Source organism: Rissa tridactyla, chromosome W (assembly GCF_028500815.1).
Source record: "Rissa tridactyla isolate bRisTri1 chromosome W, bRisTri1.patW.cur.20221130, whole genome shotgun sequence".
In the NCBI taxonomy this organism is placed as follows: domain Eukaryota; kingdom Metazoa; phylum Chordata; class Aves; order Charadriiformes; family Laridae; genus Rissa; species Rissa tridactyla.
The window spans coordinates 5,866,982-5,880,425 of NC_071496.1; the positions used below are offsets into that span (position 1 = coordinate 5,866,982).

At 44.7% G+C, this 13,444-nt stretch overlaps 1 protein-coding gene across 10 annotated transcripts in view; it reads right to left on the reverse strand.

Moving 5' to 3' along the window:
* The window catches only part of LOC128901948 (erbin-like), a 153,337-nt gene that overhangs the window by 87,268 nt on the left and 52,625 nt on the right, over positions 1-13,444 (reverse strand). For all 10 annotated transcript variants that reach the window (XM_054184140.1, XM_054184142.1, XM_054184144.1 and 7 more), the window contains one exon: positions 1,521-1,638. In XM_054184140.1, coding sequence (XP_054040115.1) covers positions 1,521-1,638 — 118 coding nt within the window. The remainder of the gene's footprint in view (positions 1-1,520; positions 1,639-13,444) is intronic.

A 13,444-nucleotide genomic window follows, 5' to 3' on the forward strand; every position in this document is an offset into this window, starting at 1 on the left:
CTAGCTATCCAGACCATGATAAGATATAATAGTTTAAATAAGTTTGTGACCTATTGTTTCACTGAAAAGCATTAAAAACAAAGCAAAGCAACCCCTAGAAAACAGAGTTTCACAGTTTACTGAGTGTCTCATTCAGCTACTGCCTCCTTAAATTCTTTATATGCCTCAGAGGAATAAGTGCTCTTTCAGCAGCTCTCTGAAGGCTTAGCTAAAGGTTACGCTATTTTGGACAGACAACTAACTCTCTAGCTGGTAAGTGACCAGCTGTCTATTTATGTACATAAGCTAAGGAATTTGCCAGCACTAGAACTCAAAATCCCTTTTGCTTCTTTAAAGTCTTCTGCATTGTGAACTTGTGTTGGAAACAGTTAATCCTTTTAACAGTTCAGTCTAGGACAAAAAGATGATTCTTTCTCTGTCTTGCATCACTATAAAAGTTTAAGACCAGTGTTCTTTAAAACAGACTAATCCACTTGTACCAGGAACAGAGCAGTGACAATCGGGTCAATTTATCACACTAAATGCTGTGTTCATTAAGCGGAAATAATAAAGTAAAAGTTTAAGTATAGATTGGGCTACAGTGGACAATAAAGGAGAATGCCAACACCTCGAAAACTGGAATACTTTCTTAAGAAAGCAGAACTAACTTAGTTTTGTGAAGTCATAATTAGCTAGCTGTCCAAATAAAACAATGAATTTGATACGATAAAGTCTTTGGCATATTTATATAATCCTTATTTTCAAATAAGATTTCAATTAGAAGTCCTCTAACTTCACTTTGAATTAGTAAGACAAGACTATTAGATCCTCATCAATTAGCACAACTGAATTCCCCCCCAAATAAGCCACGCAAACAAGTCTGATGACAATATAAGTGATTTCAATTTCCTCACAGTTGCATGCATCTGACAAATTACCAAAACATCACCATTGATAGACCCCATGCATACAATACTTGGCTGACAACATTTCAAAATTTATAAAAGGCTGACTTCCACAGAATGATAGATGTTTTTAAACAATTCAGACAAATGAACCAGTCATCGTCCATAGTCACTACTTCTCCCCGTGCAGAGGTTATAATCTGACAGCGTAGCAGCCAAGTACTACTACAATTTTCAGACAGCTCATTAAAATAAACTGAAAGCAATTTTTTTTTAACAAAACCAAACAGAACAGAGAATCCAGCAAAATTTTACAAATTCTTGTGCAAACTCTCTTCAGTATAGTGAAACATGAGGAAAGCCACTAAAAGTAATAAATTTGAGCATATGCATTTTTGAAAGAATATAGAAATATTTTCACCTCAAAGTACAAACCGATTTGATAGAGATAATTAAAAACAAATATCACAAATGAATCATAAAAGAATATATTTTATGTTAAGCAGCAATTTAGAGTAGTAATTTAAAATTTACTAGCTACGTAGTTTCTAGAAATTAGATTTTCGCTAGTATCTTTGTACAGTAAATGGTGATTTGACTTTTAGCTACCCCTATATAGTAAGTGAATTGACTTACCATTCTTGCTGACATCCAGTTCCCTGAGATTAATGAGATTTGCAATGGATGCTGGCAACGTGGTTAGATCATTGTCTGTCAAACTCAGCTTGTGCAGAGACTGACAGTTAAAAAGTTGCTGTTGAAACAAAGAAAAAAGTGAATGCAACTCACTCTCAGTTTCCTCTAGAGCTTTTATTTTTAATCCCTTTAAACTTCTGACCTTACAGCTTGAAGGCCAGACTATTTGGAGTCTTTGGCTACAAAATCTTTATTTATTAAACTAGTTTATTTCAAAATTGACTAAGTTTACGATGCTTAGGAAAGCAAAAAACTGCAAGCCAGCAACTATGCTTAACACTTCCTACAAATTCCTTTCGGTATCTCAGAAATTGTGACCTGTAGTTACACATAGTCCTGCAAACATTGCAAAATATTTTCCACGATAAACATGCCGTGTGATACCCCAGAAGTAATTAGTTTCTTCAAAAAAGAAAAAAAACCAAGAGAGATACATTTTTAAAAGTCAAATAGTTCTGGAACACAGAATTTGATCTTCTCCTTTATATCTTACAAGAAGTTTGGGGGTTTTTTCCCCTTCTGTGCTTCCTAGCTCAAGTACACCAAAATCCAACAAAAATTATGATGAAAACTAGTGAAAGTTTGATCTAAGGTTATAACAAACTGTATAACCTCTTTCGTATATATATGTATTATAATTTGTATCAAATATTAGCTCTGAGGCACATCTCCTCCTATACGCAAGGTACCTTGAGATTCTTAACCAAAGCTTTACAAATTGACAAAATAGGGCAAGTAATACTACTAGAACAGAAGAAAAAAATATTCCTCAAGTAATCCTCAAAGCTTATAGATAGTACAAAATAAATATCTGTACGAAAGTGGATGAAAAGGTTCATCTGAACAATTTATGATAAAATATTATTTTCCTAGCAATTTTGGATAAGATCATTCATAAATACCTGGGTTTAGCATTCTTTTCTTACAGAATTCTGAGAAAAGATCAGGAAAAAAAAAAACAACCAGGAAGTCTCCTACGACTGAAAAAAAAATATATCCCAATCAATGCCCTAGTAATGGGTTTAGTTCAACTGAAATTTCTTAGGTCCTTCTCAATTATGAGGCCATTATTTCAACCACAAACCATTGAACAAGCCCCATTCATTTAATGTTTGCATATACCACTCCAGAACAAAAGCAGACAAATTAGCAAGATAGGCAGCTCAAGAAATTAACTTTAACCTGCCTACTGATGTTTCCAATTCCTCAGAAATGTGCACCTGTTAGAACTAGTTGATATCATTAAGGTTTTGAAGAGTTAAAGTTAACCTTAGGATATTATACGGGAATGAGAACTTTGATGAGCTCATGTGTTTTGCAGCCATTCCTTTATTTTAGCACTTCAAGCAAGAATATATACTTAAAACTCATCCCTGAAAACAATAATCTGGACTCCTGGAATCATTAGAAATTTCCCTGATTAGTCAGGCGAAAACAAATGCAGCACAAGGAATTGCAAGATCCCTAAAGGAAAAGGGGGCAGAGGGAGGGGAGTTTTGTAGGGTGCTGACCTCGTAGTGGTTCCTTCTGTTGTTGTTGGTTTTTAATGTTTGCATATTCAGTGATTAAGTAGTAAACACAAGAAGTTATATAAATTAGCTCTATTTTATTACAGAATTCCAATTTCTTCCAAACAGCAAAGTGAGCGGGGAAAAATAAAACTGCTGCAGTTTGAGCTTCTCAGCTCAAATGCACACCATGGCACTTGGGATAAACAGGATACCTGTTCAGATGTGATTTAGCACACAAGATGAAAGCATTTCAAATACCCAGTCACTTTTGAAACAGGCTACAACACCAGTGTTTCAGGTAAAGTGAAGTCCTTTTCTAACACTATCTTACTCCCCATCAGAGTTTGCTCATGCTGCACCCTCAGCCAGTCAACTTAATTGAGGAACTATACAGCAAGAACCAATTTTTGAAGTACACCGGGGTTCTGAAAAGATTGGGTGCAATTAAAAAAAACCCAACCAACAAACAACCAAAAAACCCAAACACATACATTGACAGGCCATTTCAGTGATCTGGTTGACAAGACAGCCCAAAAACAGTTGTGTTGGGGCATACAAAGGGCAGCAAATTGCAAAAGAGGAATAAGAACATACCACCAGGGGCAAAGAGTAAAGTGGAAGAGTGGGAATTTCTTAATCAGGCTTCAGAACACTGGAGATAGCCTAATAAGTACGACACCCTTAATTTGAGAGGATGACTTAATTAGAAGCCTTTTTCATAGTTGAAAGACCAAGTAAGCTTGGGTTAGGGAAAAGGTATACATAGCTTGAAACTCTGGCTCCAAAAGAGCTAGGATCATTTCAAACGTTATAGGCCTTCCCTTACAGACCTTCTATGGATAGCTTTAAGATTACAATTTCTATCAAATGATTAAATAAAACATTTTTATTATGTCTACTACTCCCTAATGTCTTCTTGTTTCCTTTATGGTATTTGAATTTACATATGGGGTGGTTTTTTTCTTATGAAAATTGAAAAGGTAGTAAAAAATAATGACCAAAATAACTTAAAAGCTAAAAAGAATGCTTAGCTTCTCAAAAATAAGCCTATAAGGATGATTTATTACAATGTACAAATATATTAACATGAAGCAAGTGTAGGGTATTATAAGTCCCTGCAGTCCAGCAAAGAAAAGGAAAAAGGAATAAAACGCAAATGTTCTTTCTAATTGTGTGGATAATTTAATCTTAGACTAGATCAAGGCAAGTAGTAGACTGCCCACCTTTCAGTTTACTCATGTATCAAAACTGGATTTCATATAGGAACTGATTCATGAAATCAAATCACGTGTAACAGAAAAGGAAGACAAAGCAGACTAACAACCTCTTCTGGTCTAGAACACCAACGTGCATTCATTTGATCACTACAGTATAGTCTTTCTTTCTCTTTTAAGATTACTATAAGAAATTTTTTAGAGAATTATCACATTGGAAGATGTTTGCTTAGTTCTTATGATTTGGGAAATAAATTAGAGATTTAATGCAAGAAGAGTTCAGAAGATATAATTTTCTGGCTAAGAAAGTGTCGTGGTTTAGCCTCAGACAGCAACAAAGAACCACGTGCCGCTCGCTCGGGCCTTCCCAATACAGGAAGAATCGGAAGAAAAAAGGCAAAACTCTTGGGTTGAGACAAAGGCAGTTTAACAGAACAGCAAAGGGAACAAGCAAACAACAACAATAACACGGACAGAGGAATATACAAACACGATTACGGAACCCGGAACCGCCCCTCACCGGCAGATCAACGACCCCCGGTCCCTGGAGCCCCAGCCCACTCCAAGCAGTGACTTCCTGCCCCCTGCCCCCTCCCCCGGCAGCTCAGGATGGGCATGGCTCACATGGCCTGGAATACCAGGGAAAATTAACCCTATCCCCGCTGGAACCAGGGCATTATGTGGACATTCCCTAGTGGTGGAAGACACAGAGAAGGCAGAGCTACTGAATGCCTTCTTTTCTTCGGTCTTCACTGCTAAAGCTGCCTCTCGCGAATCCCATACCCTGGAGGCAAGGGGGAAGGTCTGGAGAGAGGAAGATTTTCCTTCAGTTGAGGAGGACCGGGTCAGAGACCACTTGGCCAATCTGGACATTCATAAGTCCATGGGCCCTGAGGGGATGCACCCGCGAGTGCTGAGAGAGCTGGCAGATGTTATCGCTAGACCACTCTCCATTGTCTTTGCAAGGTCATGGGGAACAGGAGAGGTGCCTGAGGACTGGAGGAAGGCTGACATCACTCCAATCTTCAAAAAAGGCAAGAAGGAGGACCCAGGGAACTACAGACCGGTTAGTCTCACCTCTGTCCCTGGGAAGGTAATGGAGCGACTCATTCTGGATGTCATCTCCAAACACGTTGAGGAACAGGAAGTCATTGGAAGTGGTCAACATGGATTTACCAAGGGTAAATCATGCTTGACCAATCTGATGATAGCTTTCTATGATGTTATAACTGGTTGGCTGGATGAGGGGAGAGCCGTAGGTGTCATCTACCTTGACCTTAGCAAGGCTTTTGACACTGTCTCCCATAACATCCTCATTAGGAAGCTGAGGAAGTACGGGCTAGATGAGGTGACAGTGAGGTGGATCGAGAGCTGGCTGTGTGACAGAACTCAGAGGGTTGTGATCAGCGGCATAGAGTCTAGTTGGAGGCCTGCAACCAGTGGTGTCCCCCAGGGGTCAATACTCGGTCCAATTTTGTTCAGTATATTCATTAATGACCTGGACGATGGGACAGAGTGTATCCTCAGCAAGTTTGCTGATGATACCAAACTGGGAGGGGTGGCTGACACTCCGGAGGGCCATGCTGCCATCCAGCGTGACCTGGACAGGCTGGAGAGCTGGGCAGAGAAGACCCTAATGAGGTTCAACAAAAGCAAGTGCAAGGTCCTCCACCTGGGGAGGAAGAATGTCAGGCACCAGTATAGGTTAGGGGTGGACCTGCTGGGAAGTAGTTCTGAGGAGAAGGATCTGGGGGTTCTGGTAGACAGTAAATTATCCATGAGCCAACAATGTGCCCCTGTTGCCAAAAAGGCCAATGGAATCCTGGGCTGCATAGGGAAGAGTGTGGCCAGCAGGTCGAGGGAGGTCATTCTCCCCCTCTACTCTGCATTGGTGAGGCCATAACTGGAATACTGCATCCAGTTTTGGGCTCCCCAGTTCAAGAGGGACAGGGAACTACTGGAGCGGGTCCAGCGTAGGGCAACTACAATGACTGAGGGACTGGAGCATCTCCCTTATGAGGAAAGGCTGAGAGAGCTGGGACTCTTTGGCCTGGAGAAGAGAAGGCTGAGGGGAGACCTTATTATGGCATACAAGTATCTAAAGGGTGGGTTGAAGGAGGATGGTGCCAGACTCTTTTCAGTGGTTCCCAGTGACAGGATGAGGGGCAATGGCCACAAGTTGGAACATAGGAAGTTCCGTTCAAATACACGGAAAAACTTCTTTATGGTGAGGGTGACAGAGCACCGGAACAGGCTGCCCAGGGAGGTTGTGGAGTCCCCTTCTCTGGAGACTTTCAAGACTCGCCTGGATGCAGTCCTGAGTGATGTGCTCTAGGCAATCCTGCTTTAGCAGGGGAGTTGGACTAGATGATCTCTAGAGGTCCCTTCCAACTCTGAAGATTCTGTGATTCTGATTCTGTGTGAAGTTGCGGCAGGGGAGGTTTAGATTAGATATTAGGAAGAATTACTTTACTGAAAGAGTGGTCAGGCACTGGAACAGTCTGCCCAGGGAGGTGGTTGAGTCACCATCCCTAGAGGTGTTTCAGAAACATGTAGATTGGGCACTTCAGGGCATGATCTAGTGGCAGAGATTGTAGGGGTTTTTTTGTGTGTGTATGGTTGGACTCGATGATCTCAGAGGTCCTTTCCAACCATGAAGATTCTATGATTCTATGATTCTATGATTATCCACCCCTTATTCCATACCATCTATGCCATGCCCAGATCTTACAGGTTCCAATGAATTGCCACCACTTTCCCCTGTCATATATATATATACACACATATATATATTCATGCAGATACAATGCCCTTAGTTTATGGGCCATCCCTCCAAAGTGTCCGTTGAGTTCTTGTAATCCATGGCTTTGGGCTCCATCTGTTAGAACAGTCTCTCAGGGCAGGTGAGATGCTGGGTGGTGCTGGTCTGTTGCATGCTGTATTTTTCGGAGCTTGTGACTGCTGCACCCGGTGTGGCTCATGCACACAGTCCATGGGCTAAAGATGTAGATCTTGAGGGAGTTGCTGAGCACCAGCTGCTGAGGTCAGTTCTGATCCCACCACCCCTGTGCTTTACTCAATTTTTCATCAAAGTCCATCTGTCCTTAATTTGGGTGATTCTTACTGTAGTACAGCTGATAGCAATTAGAGTAACGAGGACATACAGTGGCAGTGCTACTTAGCAATCAACAACACACAATTTGATTCATTGGCTATTCTCACCCAAAATCAGCTCCCCATGAGGTACACATCGGACCTCCCCATCCTTCCGCATCACCCACCAAGTGCACCCAGGTCCTTGGGCAAAAGCAATCCCACGGTGTCTATGAGGCTCTTTCGGAAATGAGTCCCATTGTCCGACCCAGTTCTCTCTGGGGTACCATGTCGCCACAGGACTTGCTTTTCAAGGCCCAGGATAGTGTTCCGGGCAGTGGCATGGGGCACAGGGTATGTTTCCAGCCATCCAGTGGTTGCTTCCACCATTGTGAGCACATAGCGCTTGCCTTGACGGGTTTGTGGCAGTGTGATATAATCAATCTGCCAGGCCTCCCCATGTTTATATTTCAGCCATCGCCCTCCATACCAAAGAGGCTTCAAATGCTTGGCTTGCTTGATCGCAGCGCATGTCTCACATTCATGGATGACCTGTGCAATAGTGTCCATGGTCAAGTCCACCCCTCGGTCACGAGCCCATCTATATGTCGCATCTCTCCCTTGATGGCCTGAGGAGTCATGGGCCCACCAAGCTATGAATAGTTCACCCCTATGTTGCCAGTCCAGATCCACCTGAGCCACTTCAATCCTAGCAGCCCGATCCACCTGCTGGTTGTTCTGATGTTCCTCCGTGGCCCGATTCTTCGGTACGTGGGCATCTACATGGCGTACTTTCACAACCAGATTCTCTATCCGGGCAGCAATATCTTGCCATAGGTCAGCAGCCCAGATGGGTTTGCCTCTGCGCTGCCAGTTGCCCTGCTTCCACTGCTGTAACCACCCCCACAGAGCATTTGCCACCATCCATGAGTCAGTGTAGAGATCAAGTACTGGCCATTTTTCTCGCTCAGCAATGTCCAAAGCCAGCTGAATAGCCTTCACCTCTGCAAACTGGCTCGATTCACCCTGTCCCTCACTGGCTTCTGCAACTCGTCGTGTAGGACTCCACACAGCAGCCTTCCACTTTCGATGCTTTCCCACAATACGGCAGGACCCATCAGTGAACAGGGCATATTTCTTCTCATTTTCTGGCAGTTTATTATATGGTGGGGCCTCTTCTGCACGCATCACCTCCTCCTCTGGTGACATTCCAAAATCCTTGCCTTCTGGCCAGTCCATGATCACTTCCAGAATTCCTGGGCGACTGGGGTTTCCCATTCGAGTTCGCTGCGTGATCAGTCCAATCCACTTACTCCATGAAGCATCAGTTGCATGATGTGTGGTGGGGACCCTTTCTTTGAACATCCAGCCCAGCACCGGCAGTCGAGGTGCTAAGAGGAGCTGTGCTTCTGTACCAACCACTTCCGAAGCAGCTCGAACCCCTTCATATGCTGCCAATATCTCTTTTTCTGTTGGAGTGTAGCGGGCTTCGGATCCTCTGTATCCCCGACTCCAAAACCCTAGGGGTCTCCCTCGAGTCTCCCCTGGTGCTTTCTGCCAGAGGCTCCAGGTAGGGCCGTTCTCCCCGGCTGCGGTGTAGAGCACGTTTTTAACATCTTGTCCTGCCTGGACTGGCCCCAGGGCCACTGCATGGACTATTTCCTGTTTGATTTGTTCAAAAGCTTGTCGTTGCTCAGGACCCCATTTAAAGTCATTCTTCTTCCGGGTTACTTGATACAGAGGGCTTACAACTAGACTGTAATCTGGGATATGCACCCTCCAAAAACCCACAATGCCTAAGAAAGCTTGTGTTTCCTTTTTACTAGTTGGTGGAGGCATAGCTGCTATTTTGTTGATCACATCTATTGGAATCTGACGGCGTCCATCTTGCCATTTTATTCCTAAAAACTGGATCTCCTGCGCAGGTCCCTTGACCTTACTTCGCTTTATAGTAAAACCAGCTTTCAGAAGGATTCAGACTATTTTACTCCCTTTCTCAAAAACTTCTTCTGCTGTGTTTCCCCATATGATGATGTCATCAATGTATTGCAGATGTTCTGGAGCTCCACCCTGTTCCAGTGCAGTCTGGACCAGTCCATGGCAAATGGTGGGGCTGTGTTTCCACCCCTGGGGCAGTCGATTCCAGGTGTACTGGACGCCCCTCCAAGTGAAAGCAAACTGTGGCCTGCACTCTGCTGCCAAAGGGATTGAGAAGAATGCATTCGCTATATCAATCGTGGCATACCACTTGGCTGCCTTGGACTCCAGTTCGTACTGCAGTTCTAGCATGTCCGGCACAGCAGCACTCAACGGTGGCGTGACTTCATTCAGGCCATGATAGTCTACAGTTAGCCTCCACTCTCCATTAGATTTTCGCACCGGCCATATGGGACTGTTAAAGGGTGAGCGAGTCTTGCTGATCACTCCTTGCACTTCTAGTTGACGAATCAGCTCATGGATGGGAATCAGAGAGTCTCGGTTAGTGCGATATTGCTGCCGATGCACCGTTGTGGTAGCAATCGGCACCTGTTGTTCTTCAACCCTCAACAACCCCACAACAGAAGAATCCTCCGAGAGACCAGGCAAAGTAGACAACTGTTTAACTTCCTCCGTCTCCAAAGGCCCACCAGTACCCTTTTGGGTCCTTAAAATACCCTCTCCTGAGGTAATCTATGCCAAGGATGCATGGAGCCTCCGGGCCAGTCACAACAGGATGCTTTTGCCACTCATTCCCAGTTAGGCTCACTTCCGCCTCCAGTACAGTCAACTCTTGGGACCCCCCTGTCACCCCAGAAATACAAATGGGTTCTGCCCCTCTATAGCTTGATGGTATTACAGTACACTGCGCACCCGTGTCCACTAGAGCCTTATACTCCTGTGGGTCTGATGTGCCAGGCCATCGAATCCACACCATCCAATAAACCCGGTTGTCCCTTTCCTCCACCTGGCTGGAGGCAGGGCCCCTCTAATACTGGTCAGAGTATCCGTTACTCACTTCTTGCAGAAATGACTTGGAAGTTCCTTCAAGAGGATCAGAAGCAAGATCAGGCCTTCTGCTTTGTCTGGGGAACTGCCCGCTGGAAACCAGGGCAGCACTTTTCCTGGAGGGATCCCCTTTTGTAGTTGTCCTTCCTTGCAACTCCTGTACCCGTGTCCACAGGATCCAAGTAGGTTGTCCATCCCACTTCCTCATGTCCTCCCCATGGCCACGCAGGTAGAACCACAGGGTGCCTCGTGGTGTGTACCCTCTGTACTCTCTCTCTCGAGTGGGGAAATGCCTGCTTCTAATAGCTGAGACGCTGGCCCGTACAGGTGGGGAGTAGGACATATTCTCTTCAAGTTGCTGGACCTTCCGGGACAGTTTCTCCACAGCTGAGACAAGGGGGGAAGAGAGACTTTCTTCATATCGCCGGAGCCGGCCAGCCACCTCATCCACCGTTGGTCCCTCTTCACCTTTCCATTCCATTACTGCCAGGGAGTTGGCATATGATGATGGTGCGCTCCATACAAACTTCCGCCACATGGGCCTTGTGCATTGCACCTCATCAGGGTCTGTGGGCAAGTCTGCATTGTCCAAGTCATAATAAATCATCTCCCACACGGCTAATTCTCTCAGGTACTGGATACCTCTTTCCATGGTAGTCCACTTGCTTGGCTGACATACAACATCCTCACTGAAGGGGTACCTCTCCCTCACGCCTGACAGGAGTTGTTTCCAGAGGCTGAGGGGTTGGGTCTTCTTCCCAATTGCCTTGTCAATGCTCCCTTCCCTGGACAGGGACCCCAGCTGCCTGGCCTCCCTACCCTCTAATTCCAGGCTACTGGCCCCGTTATCCCAGCACCAGAGCAGCCAGGTGACAATGTGCTCACCTGAAAGTCGGCTAAAATCTTTTCGCATATCCCGCAACTCACTCAAGGATAGGGATCGAGTAATTATCTCTGGTTCTGCCTCTTCCTCCTGCTCTCATGATGGCCCTGGTTCATCATCATCTCTTACTGAGCGAACTGATTTCTTCGTGTACTTCTTCTTCTGTATGGGGGCAACCGATACTGGCAGTGGTTGGTTCCCTGGTTCAGCGGCAGTGGCTGCTACGGGGGTTGGAGTAGCTGCAGTGGCTGGTGCAAGGGCTGGAGTAGCTGCAGTGGCTGGTGCAGGGGATGGAGTAGCTGCAGTGGCTGCCGCAGGAGTTGCAGTAGCCGCAGTGTCCGTCACAGGGGTTGCAGTAGCCGCAGTGCCTGCCGGTCTGGTCTCCATCTCTTCCCCCTGAGGGTGCTGCATAACACTGAGCAGTGCCTGGTAGATACTGGCCAGGGCCCAGCACAGTGCGGTGAGTTGTGCCTCTCTGGAATAGCCACAGCATTTTCCCTTCAAATATTCTACCGCTTTATCAGGGTCCTGTAATTGTTCAGGGGTGAAGTCCCAGACCATTGGAGGTGAGTAGTTCTCTAGGTACCTGCCCATGTTCTCCCACATGCCCTGCCACCCCTGACTATCCAGCCTCGGAGCAGATCTCTGGGTGGTAGTCTTAAATAGCTGCTTAACCCTAAACAAGACCTGGAACGTATTCAGGAGACATAAGACTAGGAACATGCTGGTTTGAGTATCCCAATGATATTCAAAATTCTCAAAAGCTGTCATACCTGACCCGAAGGAGAAAAGGGAGGCAAAAGAGCTGGGGAAAGTGTCCCCCCCTGTTTCCCCCACAGACTGGGTGTAATTATTAATAAATTCTGAGAAACGGTGCCCAAGGTACGGGCAGGACAGCAAAACAACATAAACGCCCCAAAGTAACTGTCTGAACAGTGATGTTATCATATCATAAACCGATATCGCACAGGACAGCAGAATGATAATCCTCGTCCCTCTCCCAGAAGTAACAAACAGCAGTGCAGGGAGTACATAAGCCATATAGGAATTTACATAACACAGCCATGAGAACAAACCAAGCAACATGGTGACCAGCGACTATTTGCCTAATGAAATAAATGCATACAACAAATTTGTTTTTCCCAGCTCTAGTTGGATTCTGTCGTTATCTCAACCCTTCGAGCCCCACGTTGGGCGCCAAAAAGGACTGTCGTGGTTTGGCCTCAGACGGCACCAAAGAACCACGTGCTGCTCGCTCGGGCCTTCCCAATACGGGAAGAATCAGAAGAAAAAGGCAAGACTCTCGGGTTGAGACAAAGGCAGTTTAACAGAACAGCAAAGGGAACAAGCAAACAACAACAATAAGGGCAGCTCAGGACCCCAGCTCCAAGCTCCAAGTGGTGACTTCCTGCCCCCTCCCCCTGCCCCCTCCCCTGGCAGCTCAGGGTGGGCATGGCTCACATGTCATGGAATACCAGGAAAAATTAACCCTATCCTCACCGGAACCAGGACAGAAAGGTATTTTATTCTGTTTTTTTAAGCATTCAATTTTATTCTTCGTAAATAAAGAATGAGAGACAGGAATCATGTTCTGAAATCATCTGAAAAAAATCTCAATACAAAGTCTTTAGAAGCAAGCTACTAAACCCTAGAGTTATTAGCTCTATTCAATGTACAAATACAGATTTTCATTGATGGCTTCTCAGAAGCATTTTGGGGGAGGGGATTTCAAAAGCACTCAGCTTTACTTGAATCCAGGGCTTCTGATAAAGCAATTTCAGGATAGTGACTTGACGGTTATTTCCTTATTAGCTTCATTTGTCTTTCAAAAAATCCAAACCAGCAAAACCTGAAGTGGTTATAGGAAACTTTCCAGAAATCTAACAAACCATTCCACAGTTGTCCTGCATGACAGTGAAGATTTGCACACAATTGTGACAAAAGAATATTAAGTTTTAATCTAACTATTAAGTCTTTAATTCCATCAAGGTAGGGCCTAGTAATGGAAACAAGTCTACTGTAATGATCACTTTGTACTTCCCAAAAGTCTCACTGGCACAAATTTTCATTCTTTTCTCTAGTATGCTGTTAATTCAGTGTGCAATTTGTCCTCAGATTCCAGAACAAACAACAAATATTAATTTCTATAATAAAGATGTAATCAGCGGCATTCCAGCT